The 20,523-nt window shown below is 40.9% G+C and overlaps 1 protein-coding gene and 1 non-coding gene across 6 annotated transcripts in view; both read right to left on the bottom strand.

Moving 5' to 3' along the window:
• Positions 1-146: 146 nt before the first annotated feature.
• Positions 147-20,523, bottom strand: part of LOC661312 (1-phosphatidylinositol 4,5-bisphosphate phosphodiesterase epsilon-1) — a 38,340-nt gene continuing 17,963 nt past the window's right edge. For all 5 annotated transcript variants that reach the window (XM_008192229.3, XM_015977436.2, XM_015977435.2 and 2 more), the window contains 17 exons: positions 18,881-19,051; positions 13,685-13,818; positions 11,814-11,945; positions 10,812-10,957; positions 8,157-8,460; positions 7,914-8,092; positions 7,627-7,810; positions 6,637-6,929; positions 5,505-5,702; positions 5,287-5,440; positions 5,098-5,232; positions 4,860-5,044; positions 4,308-4,776; positions 3,807-4,259; positions 3,582-3,754; positions 3,291-3,424; positions 147-3,242 (listed from right to left, as the gene is read on the bottom strand). In XM_008192229.3, coding sequence (XP_008190451.1) covers positions 946-3,242; positions 3,291-3,424; positions 3,582-3,754; positions 3,807-4,259; positions 4,308-4,776; positions 4,860-5,044; positions 5,098-5,232; positions 5,287-5,440; positions 5,505-5,702; positions 6,637-6,929; positions 7,627-7,810; positions 7,914-8,092; positions 8,157-8,460; positions 10,812-10,957; positions 11,814-11,945; positions 13,685-13,818; positions 18,881-18,968 — 5,658 coding nt within the window. In that variant the 5' untranslated portion in view covers positions 18,969-19,051 and the 3' untranslated portion in view covers positions 147-945. The remainder of the gene's footprint in view (positions 3,243-3,290; positions 3,425-3,581; positions 3,755-3,806; positions 4,260-4,307; positions 4,777-4,859; positions 5,045-5,097; positions 5,233-5,286; positions 5,441-5,504; positions 5,703-6,636; positions 6,930-7,626; positions 7,811-7,913; positions 8,093-8,156; positions 8,461-10,811; positions 10,958-11,813; positions 11,946-13,684; positions 13,819-18,880; positions 19,052-20,523) is intronic.
• On the bottom strand, positions 8,506-8,663 carry Mir2796 (microRNA mir-2796). Its single transcript, NR_038663.1, has one exon. It is a non-coding gene; the product is annotated as a microRNA mir-2796 (primary transcript).

Here is a 20,523-nt window from a genome sequence, read left to right as displayed (position 1 = left end):
TTATGGACAATCGGAACAGGATAATTTGAACTGCTCTTTTCACAGAGTGTAGGGTGTGGGGAGGCTAAGCCATGTTGGTATTTTTTGAACGCAATATATTTTATAAATCGTTAAATAGGTATAACAATATTACGTAAAAACAATCATTTCAAGTTTGTACTACAAAGTAACAGTATATATTTTCGTATATGTATAATATATGATATATTTTATAAATTACATCAATGCAAATATGGTACAAGAACGATTATTATAAATTTATCAATACTGCAAGTTGATCTTTGGGATATGTTAACAAATAAAATTAGTCATTGAAAAAGTCAATAAATATATCAGAGATATGAGAAACATGATAGAGACAATTTTATAAGTACATTTTCCATTAGTTAGGTAGGTATTATATTCTCTTTTTAAATATAATTAGCTATTATTAATTTACTAATATTTGTTAATAACAATAAAATGAATAAACTTTAATAAATTATATAACATATAATAACATCACAAAAATCATCATCAAGGCAAAGTATAACACCTTTGAGATATGCTTAGATAACAAGACTGATGGGGTCGTAATATCATCGAGAAGTAACAACAAAACAATACTTTACATAATGCATAATAAATTTAAACTCTTGAAATCGTCAACTAATGTTACCTATTTTATAACTTCTCTTAAGAGACTTGTTTTTATTGATGACTTTACAATAGAGATACAACTAAAGCCATTGCATGGCTGCAGCTCAAACCACAACAGTTTCATTTAGAATAAAAAGTGCCAAAATATCACGAAACACAAACGAAGTAGTAGCAAAATAGTTTTTGTAGAATACAAACTTTCAACACTATCTATGTAGCTACATCTAGTCTAATTTAAAGCTGTTATTAAGAATACAAACATCTGTCAAAGTATTAATAAAATGCACTAAAAGTTTATTCCAGAAGTCATGATTTCCACTCTTTGAACTTTCTTAAAGAAACTTTCTTAAGTCGCGACACTGTCGCCATTAAATCCGACTCTTTGCTCTCCTCATCACTCAAAGTTTCACCCTCTGAATGCACCTCCCTTTGACATTGCTGTTTCTGCGCCGTGCTGGTCGTAACCGCCGTATCTTTCTCCGAGTTGACCTTCCCTCGCGGGATTCCCTTGCTGCGGGAGTCCTCCCCGGTCTTGCTCTTCCACTTGGACGTGGTGGGGTCACTCAGCGCCACTTGCACCGGCACTTTAATACTGTTCGTGGCCACACTTCTCGCCACGTTCAAACCTCGACTAATCCGGTCCAGAGTGGCCAACCGGAGACTCGACGTGATCCGGTTCTTCCGGAGCGAAGTCGGGGTAGCACTTGCCCGCTCTTGCATTATAAACCGGCCAATTGTCTGCCAGTGGGACTGCGCACTGTAGACGTTCTCGTCGTCTGCAAGCGCCCGACTTGTGCTGTGGCTTGTCCCGCCCCATTCCAACTCCTCGACGATGACGAAGTTCATGGGGTCCTCCAAACGCCGGGCCTTGACTAGGGCCTGTGCCAGCACATCCTGGGCGCAAGCATTGAGCGGGACTTTTAGAATTGCGTACGGGATTTCCGGCGATACGTTGTAAATACACACGAGGAAAGTGTCGTTCTCCTCCCAGGCGTTACACGGGGCGCCGTCCGATTTCCTGGCCTCGCGTTCCCGATTTGCCACGCTTCGGATTGACGATAACCAGGCGCGACTGCTGGGGTCGTCGCCCATGCGTTTGAGGATGAAGCGGCCCTCGCCCTTCCACTGGGACTGGGCTTGGAGCGGCCGCTCGTGCAAGTCCAGAATGCGCTGGGTTGCTGGTAAGTTATGGTCCTTTTTCTCCCAACCACGCGCCACTTCCTCGACCAGGATGTAGTCGTTGATTTTGCTGGCGGGTATGTTGGCCTTCTGCAAACACAGCAGGAGGACGTCTTGAGTGGTCGACTCTTGGGTGATTTTCAGAATTGTGTAGGGTTCTTCCGACACCACGCCGTACACCATTAGGAAGAACATGCGTCTTTTGACACACAACGGCGTCCCGGAAATCCCCAAGTAAGTGTGATCGGTGTTTGGGTCAACTTGCACTTCAGTCTCGGGCTGTGTTCGCTCCAAACCGTCCCGGTGTTCAGTGTTTTCCAGACTTTCTTCCTCGACTCGTGAGTAGATGAACAGCGTTGACATGTGCAAGTACTTGTTTTGGGGCGACCTGAGGCGTAGGTGTCGATAGCCGGGTCTGAGACACTTCATCGGTAGGATTCTTTGGGCCAGTAGGTGGTTACTCGTCGAGTCAATTACAGTGAATCTCAGGAAGGCCAAGTCCTGGAAATGCACTTTGAAGTGGAACGTGTCGTTCCAAATCGGGTTGAGGGCGTTCTTTTGCACGACTTTGGTCTTCTGTTTGTTGCAATCCACCGGAATCCCGATGATTTCAACCTCAACGTACGTGCTGAGATTGACATTGCTCTGACTAACGTACTGTCCCGAAACAATATTGATGACAACCTGGGAGGAGTGCAGCCCATCGAACTCCTTGTCCCACGGGTTGAATCTGCGATACATGACGTGTGAGCGGTCCCACATCACGCTGGGCTTGCTCACGTAGCCGCACTTGCCGTTGATTTCGAACATGGTGGTGTTGAGATGCATGGAAGTGTCGTCGGTCTGGTAATTCAGCGCTGCCATTTGCAAGCCAAACGACCAGAAAATAACCGGATTGAAATTCGACGAGTCGATCCGCATCCCCGCCGGATACGTCCTCATGAGCTGGGTTTGCGTGTGGGCGACCACCCCCAGCGGCTGCTTCCTGCAGAGCCTCTTCGCCGTGTTCTCATTGATCGACGAGCATTGATAACACGGCAGATGCACATTGGGACGCACTTGCTTCATCTCAGATTCAAAAATCGTAGCGTCTGATTCGTTCGAAACCCCGCCGCCGCCACCCGAGCTTATATTCGACGCTGAGCTGCTGCCGGTCGTCACGATCGAACTGCCGGAACTCGACATTACCGTTCTTTGACGCTGCTTCACCGAACTGCTGGGACTTATCGTGTTGAGGCCGCGGAATTTGATCGCTTGGACGTACACCACCATGTCGGAGAGTTCTTTAGAGATTTGGCTGCTGCGCTTTTTGAGTTTGTCGTCGGGGGCGGCGCGTTTTTGCGAACTTGTCTTCGAGACAGTGTGGGGGACGCCGTAAGGGCGCGGGGATTCGTTGGCGCTGAGAATTCCATGAATTGCTTTTTCTGCAAAAAATGGGTGAAGACTTTGCTTTGGGAACGTGGGGGCGTTACCATCGATATTGTCTTCGTCATCTTCATCGTCGTAGTCGTCATCACTGAAGTCGTCATTGAAGGAACTACTGCTGGTGTTGCTTATTATCGAGCTGGTTCGGCCAGGGACTGAATGCCGGATCCCGGAACCAGGTCTGCAAAAGCAACAAAATGAATCTGTAGCTCTAACTCATAATTGGTGGAAATTAGGTACATAATGAACAAATAAATAAATAAAAAAATACATGGCAGTTTTTACTTTACCCCCTATTATCTTATAATGTAATGTGGTTTTCAAAGGTAAACACTTACCTGCCAGGCGTGGACATTGCGGAAAAACTTAACGGCGCAGGCACTTCCATTATTAACTTTTTATTTTTTATAAGAATTCTATTTTTTAATTGTTCTGGTGAAGGCAACGACGGTTCATCACTATAGTCAGCTTCAAATAAGAAATTTGTAACTAACTTCTCCCCGAAAACTCTCTGGAAAAGTTGGTTTAGAGGTGGTGAAAGTTTGAGGGTTGTGTTGTGTCACCTGAAACACGAGGGCCATTCTGGTCTGTTGCTGTAGAGAACAGTGGTTTTCTATTGATAGGATCACAGGATAAGGAGAAGTAACAAAGGCATTTTTGTCGATCGTCTCTACAACAGCATTGAACGGAATTTTGGTGGTGAAAGTGTGTCCGTGGTAGATCATCGGAAAGCCGTCGTCGCCGTCCCAGCAGTCCAATTCGACGCATCTGCAGCCTGTCAATAAGACTTGACTGTACAGCTCGACGGACGATTCGCCCTTGAGCTGGTGTCCCGTGAGGTAGGTGTTGTGCGACGACGCCACGTAATACGTCGACATTGGCCTACCCATATCACTTTCATTAGGAACTTCGCGTTCATTGACAAAGGCGTAATTGTCCTTATCCATTAGGTATCTTGCGAAACCCTCAAAGGACAAGCAGTTCTGAGCTCGCAAAGTCGCGTCCGATTCGTGCCTCTGGAACCGAGCTTATCAGAGCGCTTACACCCCGCAGGGACCCCTTACGTGTATGAGTGCTTTCACTTGTTCCTCTGTCCAAACTTCCATTTGTCTGGTTTCGAGAAATTTCGTAAAAGTCGACATCGTGATCACTTGCGAGTTGTTGGTATCAATTCCGGCGCAATTGGTGAAGATGCTCGCTGCTGCGATCGCGTCAAAAATCTTCTTCTGCGAATTGACAACGGAGCCTTCGAGTTCGGCCCGACTGTTGCGCGTTAGCAAGCCCAACTTTTGCGGTTTCTTCGCTTCCACTTTGGTTTTCACACCGTTTACTTTTGTTGAAGTATTCACAGCCATGCTTCGATAAGATATTGCTAATTGTTCGAACAGATCTCTTAAATCTTTCCGAATTAATAAACTAAACGAACGAAAAAGAGTCACGAAATCTACAAAGTCTAATTGAGTATCGTAGAGGATTGAGCCGACTCGAGGATGCCTTCCGTGCCACAAGTGCTCCGTCGAGCCGTGGCGGTCCCTGCCAAACAATTACACAGTTTTCATTTTATACAAAGTGTTCCGTTTAAACCTCACATTAGGACAAGTATTGCACTGGCTCACCTGTCGAATTTCGGTTGAGAGGAGTTGTAAGCCAGTTGCCCCAGACTGTGGTGTCTGGAGACATCAGGCTGGTGGTCCGGAAACGTCGTCGGCGTCGACTGCCTGTGATGAGTGGGGTTCCTCCAGTAGCTGCTTTCCATGCACATAGTCACCGGTTCGACGAACTGACTCCTCAGACTGCGATCCTACGCAAACTGATTAAAAACAAATTTTTACGCAGCTTGGACGTTTGCATTACTTTGAACGTTTGATTGCTGAGAAGCTGTTTCTTTTTGATTTTCATCGAAACTTCGCGTCTTAGAGCCCCCGATGGTTCCCCGGCTTGATTCGTACCCGTCACACCGGCGAGAGACCAATCTCTACCCCCAAAAGACTGCGAGAAAATCAATGTAAAGCGGGAGCTTTTTGATTAAAATATTTGATTTACCCGAATTGCGTCTGCCGCCAAGGGACCACAACAGTATCCGTCTTCGTGATAGAGTTGCATGTATTGTTCGCGTAACCAAAGAAGACGGCGATCAGACAGGGTTTGCTGCCTCGATAAGCCGCGAATCAGCCAACATAAACCATTGAACCACACCCTGGAGCCAAAGGGAAGAGTTGCAATCAACCAGGTTTTCGCATTTTCGTTATTGCAAGTCTCACCTGCATATAGCTGATGGACATACGATGTAAAGTAGTCTATTGTCGCTCAAACTATACCCGTAGAGGATTGTAAGCGCGCATTCGTTTCCTGGTTCGTGAGTGAGGCCGTACCTGCGAGCCACTGTCGCAAGCTCTGAGTCCTTCTCGGCGTCTCTTCCCCCCAAATGTACCTCTTTTACTGCCATTAAGTCCAAAAATCTAGAATTTATTTTCACAAACGTGAACTTGTTTAAACGCTTAAAAAATGCTTCAGCGGAAATTTTTTAATTCGCGCGTATTTACTCTTTGAGTTTTTATCAAAGTGACCTATGACTTGGAATTGGCGTGGCAACTGACCCCCAAAACCACAAATTTAATTAATAATACTGAGTTTTTTTGCAACATAAAAACGCAAAATAATAATTGTAAATAATTTATTCTGTTCAGTAAACTCGAAACAATAATTAACACAGTAATTATTAAAAATAACACGGCTTGTTTTTGTGTTGGTAACAATATTTGTCACCAATCTGTCAAAAGTTTTAATTTTTGAAAGAACTCAACAAAGTCGTTTACAATCGCACCCGCATCATGGAAAAACAGCTAAATAATCAAAGGAATGTCGAAATAATCGACACGAAAAGTTTAAGCGAGCTCAAAGACGAACATTTTCGGCTATCGCGCGAACTGGAGGAACGCGAGATTAGATTTGTACAATTAAGCCAACGCGAAGAGATTCTCAAGAAACAAGAATTATTGTTGAAGAAACAAGCACATGACTTAAACGAGTCCATTACCAGCAAACATGTGGCACTTGAAAATGTTCAACGCCAAACCGAGGAAATCGTTAAAGAATTTATTACGCAAGTAAATACTGCGTTGGATAAGAATAAACACATGTTTGAAACAAAGGAGGAAACGGCTGAACGAAAACGCAAAATGCGAAAGGAACGAGAGGAACGAAGGCAAACGTATTTGAAATTGAAGGGAGAAGTCGGGGCTTTGCTGCTGTTCAAGGAGTATCAAGAGTGTGTCATTGCAGAATTGGAGCGGGTGGAAGCTCCTTACAACTGACTGTATTAATTAGTTATCGTTCATTGTCAGTATTGTTACAAAATAAATAGTTTGAACCTTTTTCCTCGTGCTTCCTTACCCGTCATCCAGCGTCGTTCCGGTGGATTGTTCCCCGGAAGCTTGTAGCGCCAGTTTAGTGAGTAGGCCCGGAGCTAGCGTCTCTTCAGGATTGAAGGACAAATTAAAATCGGTTGAAAAAGGATCGGAATCGTTCGTGTTGCCGGCCTTCAGTCCACTCCAACTGGGCCTAACCCACGTCAAAGTCGTGGAGGACCGGTCCAGCCTCAAGTAGAATAGCGCGCCTCGAACGCCAGGGGGAGACGGGCCTTCGACACCCTCCCACAAAACTGCCGTACTTCCGTGGTGAAGTATCTGAAATAATGAAGGCAAACATGCATAAGGGTTCGTTATACGACACGCGCCAATGACACTTGGCGCCGAAACGGGAACTAGGTCAAGGTCATTCCTGCTGGTGCATGAAAACGCCACCGACGCGGACGATGCCGGCGACCAACAAAAGGGATGATTTACAAGGGTGGGATTTATGGGGCTGCGGAAAAAACATGCAAATTGGGTTGGGGGACGACCTGGTGATGATGTTTTAAACATGTACATGTTCTGAGAGAATTTGGGACCATCATTTTTAAAACACACGCAAGATATCGAGTGAAGTGGAAACGTTCGAGTGATCGGCTCGCCCGGCGCATCCACCATTTTTACTCATAGACTAAATTTTTTTTGTAATTTGCCGTCATTTTGATGCTTTAATAGGCAACGCCATCAACTGTGATGTCCTAATAGTCATTATTTAACACTTTGCGAAAACTTTTAGGTTGGCAGGAAGCAAAATCGCTTTCAAAATTGAAAAATTACCAATCGCCACAAAGATTCCTAAATCGATTAAAATCACATTTTTCGTTTAAAAACGGCAAAAAGTGGTCAAATTTCAAAAAATAGTGTAGAAAAATTCGCTTGTTCTAACTTATTAATAGTTAAGATTGGAATCTTGGATTGGGCCACATGTTGGGTAACATTTTCCGGTGAATTGAGCTTTACGTAATGAGATTACCTGCATGACATGTTGGTCAATTTTCGTAAGTGGAGACGATAGACAAACGAAGCTAACACCGTGATCGTGAACAAGCGGTTGTACAGGATGATAGTCATCTACATCACAGTCATATTCAGCGTCTAATTCAGTTCTTTGTGGGGGAGCAGCTGCTAAAACGCGCTGTTCATTTACAGTCGTCGACCTGAAAAATCAACAAACTTCCATTCAAACTTCTTGCAATGCCTTGCTCAAGCGCTTCCACCAACAAAATATAATTTATTCTGCAATTTCTGCACGCCACTTACTTAAGATATTCGATGAGACTAACGGTAGGTGAAAGACGATTGCGGGTATGATAATGCTGATGACAGAGGGAAATGTGGTCCATAACGGCTTGTGTCCGATATATTTTCTCCAAGTTGATGAGTCCGCCCGGACCGATTCTGGTGAAATGATGGTCTTCTCCATTGTAATCTGATATGAACTGGAGGCGCACCAAACGCCAGTCACAGAAAATGTTGCATTAGTAAAGGCACAATCTCACCTACCACTTGTCTTTGCTGGAGCTGTTGGTCCCGATCTCTCCGCGCGTCGGCCTTTGGCGGCTTCGGCGGCGGCATGGCTTCCGAGCCCGCAGCAGGGTCGTGTCCTGGCGGCCCCGACGCCAGGATCTCCCTCAGCTCTCTGAGGAAGGCCCCGAAGAACGGCACCACCGGGCATTCGGCCATGGCCAAGGCCCTGCTTAAGGCACGATCATATTCGGCGGAGAGGAGCGCCGCCGACAGGAAGTCCAGCACCGGCAACGTCTCTTTCTCCGTAATGGACAGCCAGAACGGCTTGAGTTTATTGGACCTGGGGACCAAAACTGTGTCAACAATTCCACAATTCAAAACGAGAAAAACGCATCATTGACGGGAAGCCGCAGCGAAGGTAATGCAACGTAAAAGCAAGTAGTTTCCGCCGGCCTACAACTCTTTATTATCCGCTGGAGGCCGAAAGAAACCCCTACTCTTGCGTCACCACGTTAATAGCGGCTTCTGCACCGAAAGCTCGATTTATGCACGGCGGGGTGTCGCAAAGGCGTGAGGTAATAACGGATTAATGGTTTGTGCTGGAACGAGGCTTGACACCAACACCTAACGCTTTTAAACGCGGAAAAACGTGACACCATTTCAGGGAGGTTTACATTTGTTGAGCTCTTAAACCGATATTCGCGAAATTTTTGATTCATTCCAAAAAATACTTCATTGAAGTTGTTTTTAGTCTTCAGACATGCGTAAACTTACTCGTTAGTTCGAAAAGCTCTTTTGGTTTGTACCCTTAACTTTCTTACTTTTAATGAGTTGTACAAAAGTTTCCAACATTGGTAATAAGTAATAACAAGCGGAGTTTCACAAAGAGTACTTTACCCTTTCTACAGAAAATGAACAAAGTAGTACTTATCATGGGTGCTAATGAAAATACACTTCACCAGCTAAAGGCGTTTATACCTTTAGGTATTGTGTTGATATTTGTATTATTTACTTGATTTATTATTACTTATGTATTCACTTTTATCAGACTCACTCAAAAGTTGGAAATTATTTTTTTTACTATAATTTTATTTGAGCAGAGCGTGGCATGTGGTCACTCGTCTCGCTGCATGCAAAAAGACACCATAGCAGTCGTTTATTTTCTTTTGTGCATCATCTTAAGCTCTCATCGTCGAGGTCTGGGCAATATCAAAAGTAAAATTCATGCTCTGTTGAACGTTACGTCGAAATAGAATTTCTCTTGTTAAGATGAATAGAAATCATATTCATGTATGTTGTAGCATCACAACAGAACGTATCGATCACATTCGTAAGAACAGATTGTAGAAGGGAAATTGTATTTCGTAGGTAATAGGAACATGATAACAAAAGCCACCCAAGATAATTGAATTATGCAGCATTAAATTGATAACAATAACCGAAATTATTTAATTATCGATGAGACGGCTTGATAATTGACACAGGTAGTTCGCAATTTAATAACTCCTCCCTTATAATTCGATTTTAAAATGCAAACGCAGTCGTGTGATTTTAATCATCTCGGTTTTTTTTATTTCTCCACTTATCAGACGAGAATATGAATGTTCGATCTATTGTAATATAAAACAATACATTGCTGCAATAGCGCACATTGCAGTTTACGTATCTCCAACAACAATGAAGCAACCAGAAGCGGGATTTAGCTCTGAAATGTCTCGAATAATTTAGTGTTGAGTTATGGTTAGATTTATTGTAATAACCTGAGGTAATCTGTGCTATTGTATTTTCAACAATATTATCAAGGGACCCACTGTCTTCAGGCCAGTTTACACAACCCTTTAGTTTCGATTAATTCGAAAAATTCGCGTTTCTTTGTCGTTTTTCAGCAGGAAAAGTTCGAAAATAATTAATAACTGGCAAACAACCCATCCGTAAATATATGGATATGATGATCAAACGCCAGGCGTCCTTCATCGTTATCATCAAGCATTGATATGACAACAGATAGATGATAAATTACGATTTGACACTGTTTTGATAATAAATAACAAGACCAGAACATTGGAGTAACGAAAAGGACTAGTTTACTTAGCGTTACTTTTTTTAATCAATGTTTGTGTCAGAAATTCAATAATTCATTGAGCAGAAATCAGTTTATATTAAATATCGAGTTTATTTAGTTTGCAAACAAACCAAAATTGCTATTTTTAATTTTTTGATTGGCACATGCCTGCTTGCAGAATTACAAGTTGTGATTCAATTAAATCCAACTTTTGCAGCGATTGTGTTTAAATAAATATGAAAAAATTGGGTAAATTTGTGTCTTTTGCGAAAAACAAGTTAATGTCATCGGACAGAAATGACGAAATTTTCATTGAGGTGTTTGTAATTTTTAAAATTTGCGCCGTAAAAGAAATTTCTTTGGCATAATCCAAAATCAATAAGGCAGTTTTATCCTCAATTTCGTCGGTGTTTTTACGAGGATGATCGTATTACTAATGAAAGCGGAGAGACGACAACTTGAAATTCTCGACGTGCATCGGAAGCACAAGCTTTCGATATCGGGGCGCCCTTTCAGGTCGGATATAAAATACATAACATGTCGATAATGGGCGGTGATTTGGGCTTTGCACAACTAGCACAACTCATCAGTTCGGGCCCGAAACCCGGGATTAGTATGGAGGGACTTACTTGAGGCCGGCAATAATCTCCATGGCTCCATTGAAGTTGCCGATGTTCCAGCAGGATAACGCCACTCTGAGGACGCACGAGAGAACGGCTCGACGAGCATCGTGCGTGGGCTGGGAGATTATCAACTGCGTCACCCACGCGCTCACCTAATGCATTCAAATCAAAAGAATAACTCTCATAATTACTGGCACCTACGGAGAATTTTCTGAAAGCTTTCAATTAAAAAAATTACCTTGTGCCAATGTAAAAAATTAGCCCTGTACTCGTTGGGTTTTGACATCAAAGCTGCGCCCGACTAAAATCTCCATACGTAGCTTCAGTCGTAATTTTATTGTAACCAACATCCGTCAGATGCAATAATCGTACAAAGAACAAACATTGCTGTCAAGCCGAGCCCGAGTGCAAGGATTTACCCGGCTTGCGACCTCACAGATTAGTAACGTTCTCTAGCAATTAATTCAAAACTGTATGACCCGAAGCAATAAATAGTCGCAGAAAAGTGAAATTTGTGACTAAATGGCAGTTGGTTGCACGAAATGAACTTTACCGAAGACAAGACAAAGCGAAGCTGAAATATAACTCAATTTCGAGGATATTGGCTGTCATTAGGTCTCTCTACTTTAGGTGCGAAGAGTAAAAAAACGAGTCTGACAGAGTAGTGGAAAAGCGCCTGAAACGAAAGTTAAGCTCTCGTAAACAGGCCTGTTTCACGATGGTTTAAGACTTTCAAAAGGCAACTCCTAAACAAACTGACATTTTATTATCGAACCCGTTGGTTGGGTTGAGACAAGGCTGATTAGGAGGGTTTGTGCCTAACTGTTCATGCATTCACAGCAATGCAAAAATTTAATTAAAAGTTTGCAATTTGTACCTTGTCCCGGTTTTTTTCCATTGAGGAATGCATTAAAACTTTCCCTTGTTTACGTTTGGAGAAATCAAACGGCCTTTGAATTAAAAGGGTGGAAAAGGGAATGGAATTCTTTGACTTGGAGTGATTTTTACCTCGTTGAAACGTTTGATGAGAGTGGCTACAGAAGACCTCGCTGAGGAGTTTCCAGGGAGGCTCTCGGACGACGTGCCCGTAGCTCCCCCAAGGTCCAAGGTCACCTGCCGTAGGTAATCGATCGGTGGAACCTGGATTTGTACAAATCAGTGTGCAAAAGTTGAGTCATGATTATGGCCGCTATTAAACGGCTGTTTATTTAATTTTTGCAGTTTTTACGGCAACATCTGTTCACATGAACAGGTAAAATAACATTTCGGATTTGTATTACAGTTTTTCGTCTCAAAATTCATTCTAGAGTGCAGGCTCTGTTTAATATTCATATCACACAGGACTTAGAAAGCAAATACGCAAATTTCAAGTGTACCAAAGGAAACTGAGCGTTAAAATCAAGATTGATTGTAAGATTGCCATTGCAATAAAGCATGTAGAGTCCCAGTGTAAACAATGTTTTCTGAATGAACCAGTTCAGACGCTTTTTAAATATTTAAAGTTTACGTATATTTTTGCTACGTTTCCTTGCTTATTCAATTAGTAATACGGAAGGAAGACATTTGTAGAGAGAAATGTAGGCGAGCACACATTCAATTTAGAACAAACCATTGAAATATTAAGATGAAAGGCAAAAAAATAAAATACTTTTAACTTTAATGCAGTTTACACTTGATTCGTTATCTCCCGTTTGACGCTGAACATTTCCACACAAAGTACAATTTGAATACATTGTAGTCGCTTGCTAAAGTGTAGTAAACACTGCGTTATCGCGAAAATCTGAAGTAAAGTTGAATGATAATACCGTCATTCTGAATGCAGTAAAAATTTTTTTCTGACCGTGGGTCTTGCAAGCAATTTAAAGCAGAAAAAATGACAATACACTCAATATAGCATTCACGATCTTATTTCTTCTTTAGTAGCTCCAGTTATTGAAGGGATTTGAGAAACATCTGTGGTCCAATTTTCAGGAGCGATTGCATTGGTTTGCATGTACTCTTCAATAGAATTCTCAGCACAATTTCACTTCTGGTGCTTTAGATTTGTACGAAACAGCAGATTCGACACATTTTTGAATAAAGTAATTGACGTCATAAATTCACCGAAAGTAATAGCACCGGCCTAATAAATTTCAGACCCAAGGGCGTCATTGACCTTTATTACAGATTCATGTAACAATAGGGAAAGGCCTCTAAGCCGTGTCACACAACCAAAATACTTAATCTCTATAGAATCCCTTTCAGAACTGCGACTTTTATTAAATTATTGCATCAAAAAAATCTTGGCACGGTGGAGAAACAATTTATGTGGCTTCGGCGGCCAAAAAATAATTGCTTCAGTTGCCACTTTATCACCAAGTAAATATTTCGGCAGGGATGTAATTTATTTTCAAGATATTCTTACGCTTCAATCATAAATCAAGAAAAAAGGCATTAAAATACACTTTTGCTATGTTTTTTAAAACGTACATTGAAACGAAGGGTAGATAATATCTATATTTTGGCGATTCCTTTTTAGTTTTATTTGGCTATAAAGACAAATTCGGGAATCAAATCAAAATATTATATTGGTGCCCCAGGTGGAATGCCTTGTTGTGTCCCTTGGGAGTTGTGATCCTGTCCTCCCGGAAGAATGAAAAATGTGTCCAGGTTGAAATTTGTGTTTTACAAGTTGGTAAACGTCTGCATATTATTAAGTTGTATAAGTTGTCGCATCCATTTCCCGCACGGAAGCGTCGAAACGAAAGTGCAATTTTTCAAATCGCTGAACTTCCGTTCCTTGAATAAACTTGGCTCAAGTCCAAGGCGCGCGCGTCCACCGAATCTCGTGTAATGACTTGTAGTTTCTGTTAATTTGTAACAATCCAGCGTCCAATTACCTGATAGAACAGTTGATACTCAGTGTCGGCCAGGCGCAGAGCAACCTCTTCAGGGAAGTGGAGCAGCTCCTGCAACTCCTCCAGCTCTGCGCAGTAACTTGTCTGCGCTGCGAGAGGAATCCTCTTCTCCAGCTCTGCAACACAAAGATCGCAAATAAATTAAACGTGCGGCTGTAAATCAGTCAAGGGAAAAATCCCGGAGCGAAAGGGACGATGCCTTTGGGCGTGAACGTGCCGACCTTGAACCAGTTACTCCTGCAGGACGGGCTCAAAAGCGGAAGGGGTTCCCTCGCATTCCGCGACGTGATGAATATGCAACCGGGACGTTTAGTTTACATTACGGGGCCTTCATTGTTTATTGCGTTTTAATGGCGCGCGCTACAGAGGGGACGCACGATTCGAACATAATCGAGCTTTCCTGGTTTAGGAAATGCTTAAATCAACATTTTAACAACGGTAATACACAAAGGATTTGAGGAAAGACAACAACCCCTATTTATTTTAAACAGTTTTTCACGCGTTTTAATCATAACTTGCGCTTTTCTCCCGCTGAAAATTAAGGTGGGAGTTGCTCTGAAGAGGGAATAAAATTTTCAAATTGTTCTAAATAATTCCGTTCGATAAAACGAAACGCACGATTGTTCCGACTCAAATGAAATTTTCACAGCAAATAAATGACAAAAATGTGACGAGTCTCAAGGACCAGCTCCATTAAAACAGAGCTATTAGCAATCTTACATAAAATTATTTCGTTCATTATTGTTCATTAGTAAGACAGTTAGCGACACGAAAACCCTTTCAGAAATTATGTTTTACGTCCGAATTGCCATTCTCATAAATTTTAGCAAAATACTAGTTTCAAATTTATTTTGGTTCTGGTATAGTTTATACGAGGACGAAACAAAACCACTATTGCCCCAAGAATACAGGACTTGTGCTTATTTAAATAACAATCTTTATAGCTTTTGGTGTCACGTCCGTTATTGCAAACAAAAAATATACGTTATTTCCACTGTCTAATTTTAATCTTGTTGAAGTCTTTAATAATTAAAACTTGTCTGAATAAATTTTTAGAGCTATTTTCACACACAAGATTTTTTGTCCCGTCCGTCATGTGTAAACAAAAAGTAAATTTTACTTTAAAAATAGTTGTTGGAACTAGTGCTTTTTAAATTAACAAAATTTTAACACGATTGTTCAGCGATAAAAATTTGTGTCCCGTCCGTCATCAGTTTATATCTTTTTCCTGCTCGTATTTCAAATTTAAAAAATGTGGCTCTAACTGTAGGATGCAAACAATTTCACTGATACTAAGTTCCTTTAAAGAAAAATTCACTTTTACCGATACTGTTCGTAAAAACCGAAAATCAAATCTAAAAATTTGTGTCCCGTCCGTTAAAATGGAATGTCTGTTAACTAATCTCACAGAGTCATTAACGATAATGACTGGGAAAGTTATTAAAGTGTAGCCGAAAATGTCCTTTGATGAATGCTAGGACAAGTTGCATTTTCAGCGCAGTTAATATTTTACGGTTTAAGTATTAAACCTGTCGGATTCTCGTCTCATGAATACTAAACATCAAGGCAAAGCTTTACTAATTTAACTCGACTAGCAAGTTATTGCTAGAATGTGAATGGTCCGGCTTTAAGTCGAGTAACTTGAAAATTCGCAAGGGCGTGCCCTGAATTCATTCACCATCATTTCTTCCCCTATTTTCATACACACACACCCTCAAAACGGCCACAGTACGCCTATCAGCTCTGATTGAATCGAATTTAATCAGCTTAATCAACTATAATCCATATTTTAACAAAGGGAAAAGCCCAAAAATGTAAATTTTAACTCGATTTCAATTTGCAGTGACGTTAATTATTTTTATTTTCCTGTTGCAAATAATCTTAATTTATATGACGAGCGAAGAAATATTTAATAAAAAATGAAATTGTGTGAGACAACGAGCAAGTTTGCGTGTGCACGCGATAAGCATTCGGCGATTGAATCCGATGGTGGCTAACGAAGTTACCAACTTCAATCAACATCAACTTTTGCACCTACCACCATCGATGATTCCAAACCGGGAATTTTCGCGGTGATGCAGAATAACGACGTTATCAGACTCGGTATGCCTTCAAATTTTTAATGAATGCAATGGCAGAAGAGATTGTCACAATTAGTTCTGGTTCGTGATGACGAGCTCGATATTAACTAATCTCCGCTGCGAAAGATTAAACTTCCAACTTCAGCCGAAAATCATGACGATGAAATATATTCAGATGGGGGTTATTACCGAGTGATAATAATTCGAGAACGGCGCCGTCTCATCAACCCTTCAATTTATTTCAACTTCTAGCAACAATAATAATAATTTGTGTTTGTTTTTTGAATGTAAAAAGGGATCTATGAATGGCACAATTTTGCTTTTTGTACTCGAATGAATGCGAAATTTCATTTTCATTGCATGGGGTGGATGTTTGATAGTCACTTTGTAGGTTGGAAATAAAACCGCTCTGTTTTACGTTTTAAATACACTTTTATTGGTCCACTAACAAATAAATCATTCCATAAAAATTACTGCTTCATTTCTGGTTATAAAAGCGACTTTTGCTTAGTCATGTAAACAGAATTAAACAATTTGGGAATGATTTCTAAAACACGTGTTAATTTTAGACCACAGTATTATTAATGGCCCTGAATTCCATTTTCCGTAGATAATAACGTAAACAGTGACAATTTTCCCAGCACCATTAATCATGAATTAACTGTGCTCTCGCAGTTGCGCTTATACCTGGATTTTATCACAAACTATTTTATTATTTACGTTTTGAGCTTAGCATCCGCTCCTAACACACTTAAAAGATTTTAATTCGAAAGTGGAGCACATATACATCCATTTGCTCCGACACGCTTCCCGCATTTAAAATATTCCACTGAACGGGAGTAAAAAAGTTTAACTAGGCTAGTGGAGTTTCGAATGTTAGTTTTCAGGTGGGTTGAAATTTGCATACAGGGGGCACGCTGTGCTGGACCGCCGCAGAAAATTTCCGGGAGGAAGCGAGAACGCCGGCTGGCATTCACACCTGCTACTGTTCCAAATTGCTGCGACGTTTCATATAAATTCAGACTCACCCCGTGACGTTTTTGAATTATTTCGAGCCCCGAGAACGTGAAACGTCTCCGCTGTCCTGACGGCCTTTGATTTGTACGCCAGGGTTCAAGCGTGGTTATTTATTAAGAATTGGAAAAATGTTTGACCTCACGTCGTTTTTGCAAATCGGGATTTGTTGCTAAACTTTCTTCATTTTAGCTTAGGACTAATGAATAGACGGCACAAGTGAGCGGAAATATGCCGCTTCGAAGAAATTTTCAACATTTATTTAAATTTAGTTTTGGAATGTTTTTGCCTCGAAATGGTTCTTGTTTATTTGTTCAGCACCTGCATGAGTTTGAGATAAATTGCTGCCGCAACTTTAGCAACGTTTTCGCCACGTTATCCAATTTTTCCCCACCCGACGAAACAATGGAAATTATTCTCGAAATAGATTACACTGAAATCCAACAATTCACCAAATTACATAAATATTCAAACATTTTAATGTCGGCCATTATTTCCATGTTTCATACACAAATAAACAAATGATAGATGACTAAAGGGCCCACCTAAAAGTATTTATGTGCAATTTGAAGTCAAGAAGCGTTTAATTAGGCACTAAATATATCGGTAAAGATATTCTCCGCATGATCTACCGCTAGTGAATGGTGCTCTTAGACGAGGGCGTGAAAGGGTTGAAATAACTAAGGGTGTGGAATTTGGACAGTTTACCTACACTAAAAGCCGGAGGAAGGCAAAATTAATTCCTTTTTTCATGTAGGTACAGATCGTTTATGTGTAAAAGCTTGCGATTAAATTGCGAAAATGAGCGTTTTTTGCATTTTCCGTTCTACTTTCAGCTGTAATGGATAAATAAAATAAAAAAATGCTTTCAAGGAAAATACACTGAATTTATTCTAAATAATAAATTGTTGACTTTAATTTTTAATTTTTCAATCGCGTGCTCTTTTCAATAAATAAAAAGCAACTGATCGTTAGTTTGTTGACACCGATGCGAAAACATTTCGTGCAATGTACAATCATGTCTTTCATCATATTTGCTGTGTTCATTTTTGCAAAATGATCGATAGCAATTACAGGTCTCGTGTTAATAAGAAAATTCAATATGATACCATGGACTGGCACAAAATTGTAGATACTTCCGTAAGGTGTATTGTTCTTCCAATTACCGATACATTGACATTCAAATGCAAAGTAAAGAAAAAATCATCATGAAACGTGGCGTGTTTGCGTGAAATTATTTTTAACGAAATTAGGCTTTAAATAAATGTGAATAACAATCTAAATAAGTGTTTTCGTCGTGTGTAAACAAACTTGCTGTTTGAAAGTATAAAAAATGTTTGAAGTTACTCGAATTTGGGAATGTTGAACTCCGTCTTTGCTTGTCTGACAAATGTCGTTCCAGACATTTATTACTAGCGGTTGTGGTAACAGTGAATTAAGTTCCGATATGAATGAATTCGGTCGGTGACAGTTCAATAGATCTTGATTTATTTACAATCGTGGATTTTTGCATATTTTTCTCAGTCCATCGCACACTTCAAAAGACCCGATCGCTGGCCATAACTGCGTTAAATCGCTTATACGAAAATAAATGGCAGTGTTTGTTTTAAAATTCGCGATGTTTTCGGATGATTCCTCCCAACATTAATAAATCCCTAATTAGTTTATTTTGCTTCGATCAAGACGGACTCTAGCACCGTGCATATTAACAGTATCCCAAAGTTCGTTAAGTTAAACCTCGTACGTAATTAATTTGTAATTGTCAAGAGCACAATATAACACTTGTCTCTGGCGAGCACCGTCCCTTTGTTTGCCGAAAACTCCGATTTGAATAACTTTCGGTCGCAAATATCTTTTACGACCCCTTCGGGGTGCCTTTTTGGCTTCTCTACACCAAAAACTGTATAATTAAAGCGAAATTTTCCGATACTGGCGATAAAAATTCGAGTAATCGTTATAGTTGCCGCCTCTAATTGGTCGTAAATTTCTCGGTGATTTTACGATGACGTTTACAGTTTAATTCGGGACGTTGTGTTTGTCTTTGTGCGTCTGTGTAATCACAGAATCTGATTAGAAAACTCACCGTTAACGTCGAGCAGGGGGTGTACATGAATGTGGGGCTGTTGGTCCTTGGTCAGGTGTCGGAGCGTGGGGCCGTCTAGCTCACGCATGGCCCCACTGCAAGGGGCGATTCGCCAGCCGAGGACATGGGTGCCTCACCCCCGGCCCACAAGCAGCGCTCGACGGTCACCACCTGAAAAAACTCTTCCTCAGTATATAATATCAAAAAAATAAATTCTCTCTGATTGAAAAAATCTGTGTAATTGAAAGCAGAAGCAAATAAATTTTTTGCTCGGGACCAAACCGTCGTAGGGATTTAGTGTCCCATTCCAGCGATCGCCTTTTCAATGATAATCAAAGCCCCGTCTGTAAAACCCCTTGACAATCTTCACCTAAAGCTCTCAAACCTGTTGATGTAAAATGAAATCGTCAAAATCATATTTTGGAACAAGAAAGCTCCACCTTGTCGCTGCCAGCAATCACCGGAACGTGCCTATGTCATAAATGAAGCTTCTGAGAGGCCCGGAGTCGCCCCTTATTGCCCTATTAGAGTGTATTCATTCGCATATATGGAGACGTCGCCCGGGCGCCATAATATTAACGTTAATTTCACTGTCATCTAATTTGACACTTCATCTGGTTCGGAATAACGGTCGCTTCTCGTCAAACTTCCTACACGCTCGAGTCGAATCCAATTTACAATGATATGCTGATTAAATTTTCTTGCCGGAAAATGGAATTTTTCCACTGGGAAAATCCGGTAGTTTTATTAATTGGGCGAACGTTTGATAATTATTTAACACGGCCGATGGATGATGGAAAATCCAAGCAGACGCTTTTTTGCCACGACTATCGACCGAGCTTTTGATTTACTGCTTTTTGATATCGGTGTCTAATTGCAAACGCGCTTTGCAGCGAATAATCGATTTTTCCGCATTTTTGTCCGCGACTCGAACGTTAATAACAAAAACAAAAATATTTTGGATTAATTAAACTCGTGGACGGTATGATTTGCTTTTGCCAAGTTTGTGAAAACTTGCCGAAACTGTAATCCTTTGAGTCCTATAAAATGTGTAGCCTATAAATTATAATTATGAAGATTACCGCCGTTCAACGTGTGTTTATTGTACGTTTTGCCCCAACTTTGCCACCGCATGTAGCTAAGTTTCCAATTTTTGGGAGAAAATTCGCAGTTCTTTATTCAACATTACATCATCTTCGGTTTGATGGGGTCCTTTATCAGCCATTTATTAACAAATTGAACTAATCCCGGCAACATTTCACAAGTGTGTGCTGTGTTATAAAACTTTTTTGACTTATTTAAATTTTAAAAATTTGAATGTCAGACGAAAGATGTGAGAGGTTCGTTTAAATTCAAAAAGAATACGAAATCTTGCTGCAACCTGATTTAAGTCTTTTTCCCCACTCATCGGCGAAAACCTGGCGCTCGCTGAAGACAAATCCTTTATCCAGTGCGATACTAAACCCCAAAAGGTTGCAGTAAAAGGAAAACGAAAGATGATACATTTCGAGACAGATATATTATTGAAGACACAGAGAATCCTCGCAACAAGAATTAAAAAAAATGCTCAATCTGTTCTATAATTGGGTGCAACATGCTGACGTAACCGTCGAAATAATTGTAAAGCATTAGGGATGAACATG

This window comes from Tribolium castaneum, chromosome 4 (assembly GCF_031307605.1).
Source record: "Tribolium castaneum strain GA2 chromosome 4, icTriCast1.1, whole genome shotgun sequence".
NCBI lineage: Eukaryota > Metazoa > Arthropoda > Insecta > Coleoptera > Tenebrionidae > Tribolium > Tribolium castaneum.
The sequence above is the reverse complement of the archived record's forward strand: the minus strand, read 5'-3'. Positions and strand labels throughout refer to the sequence as shown.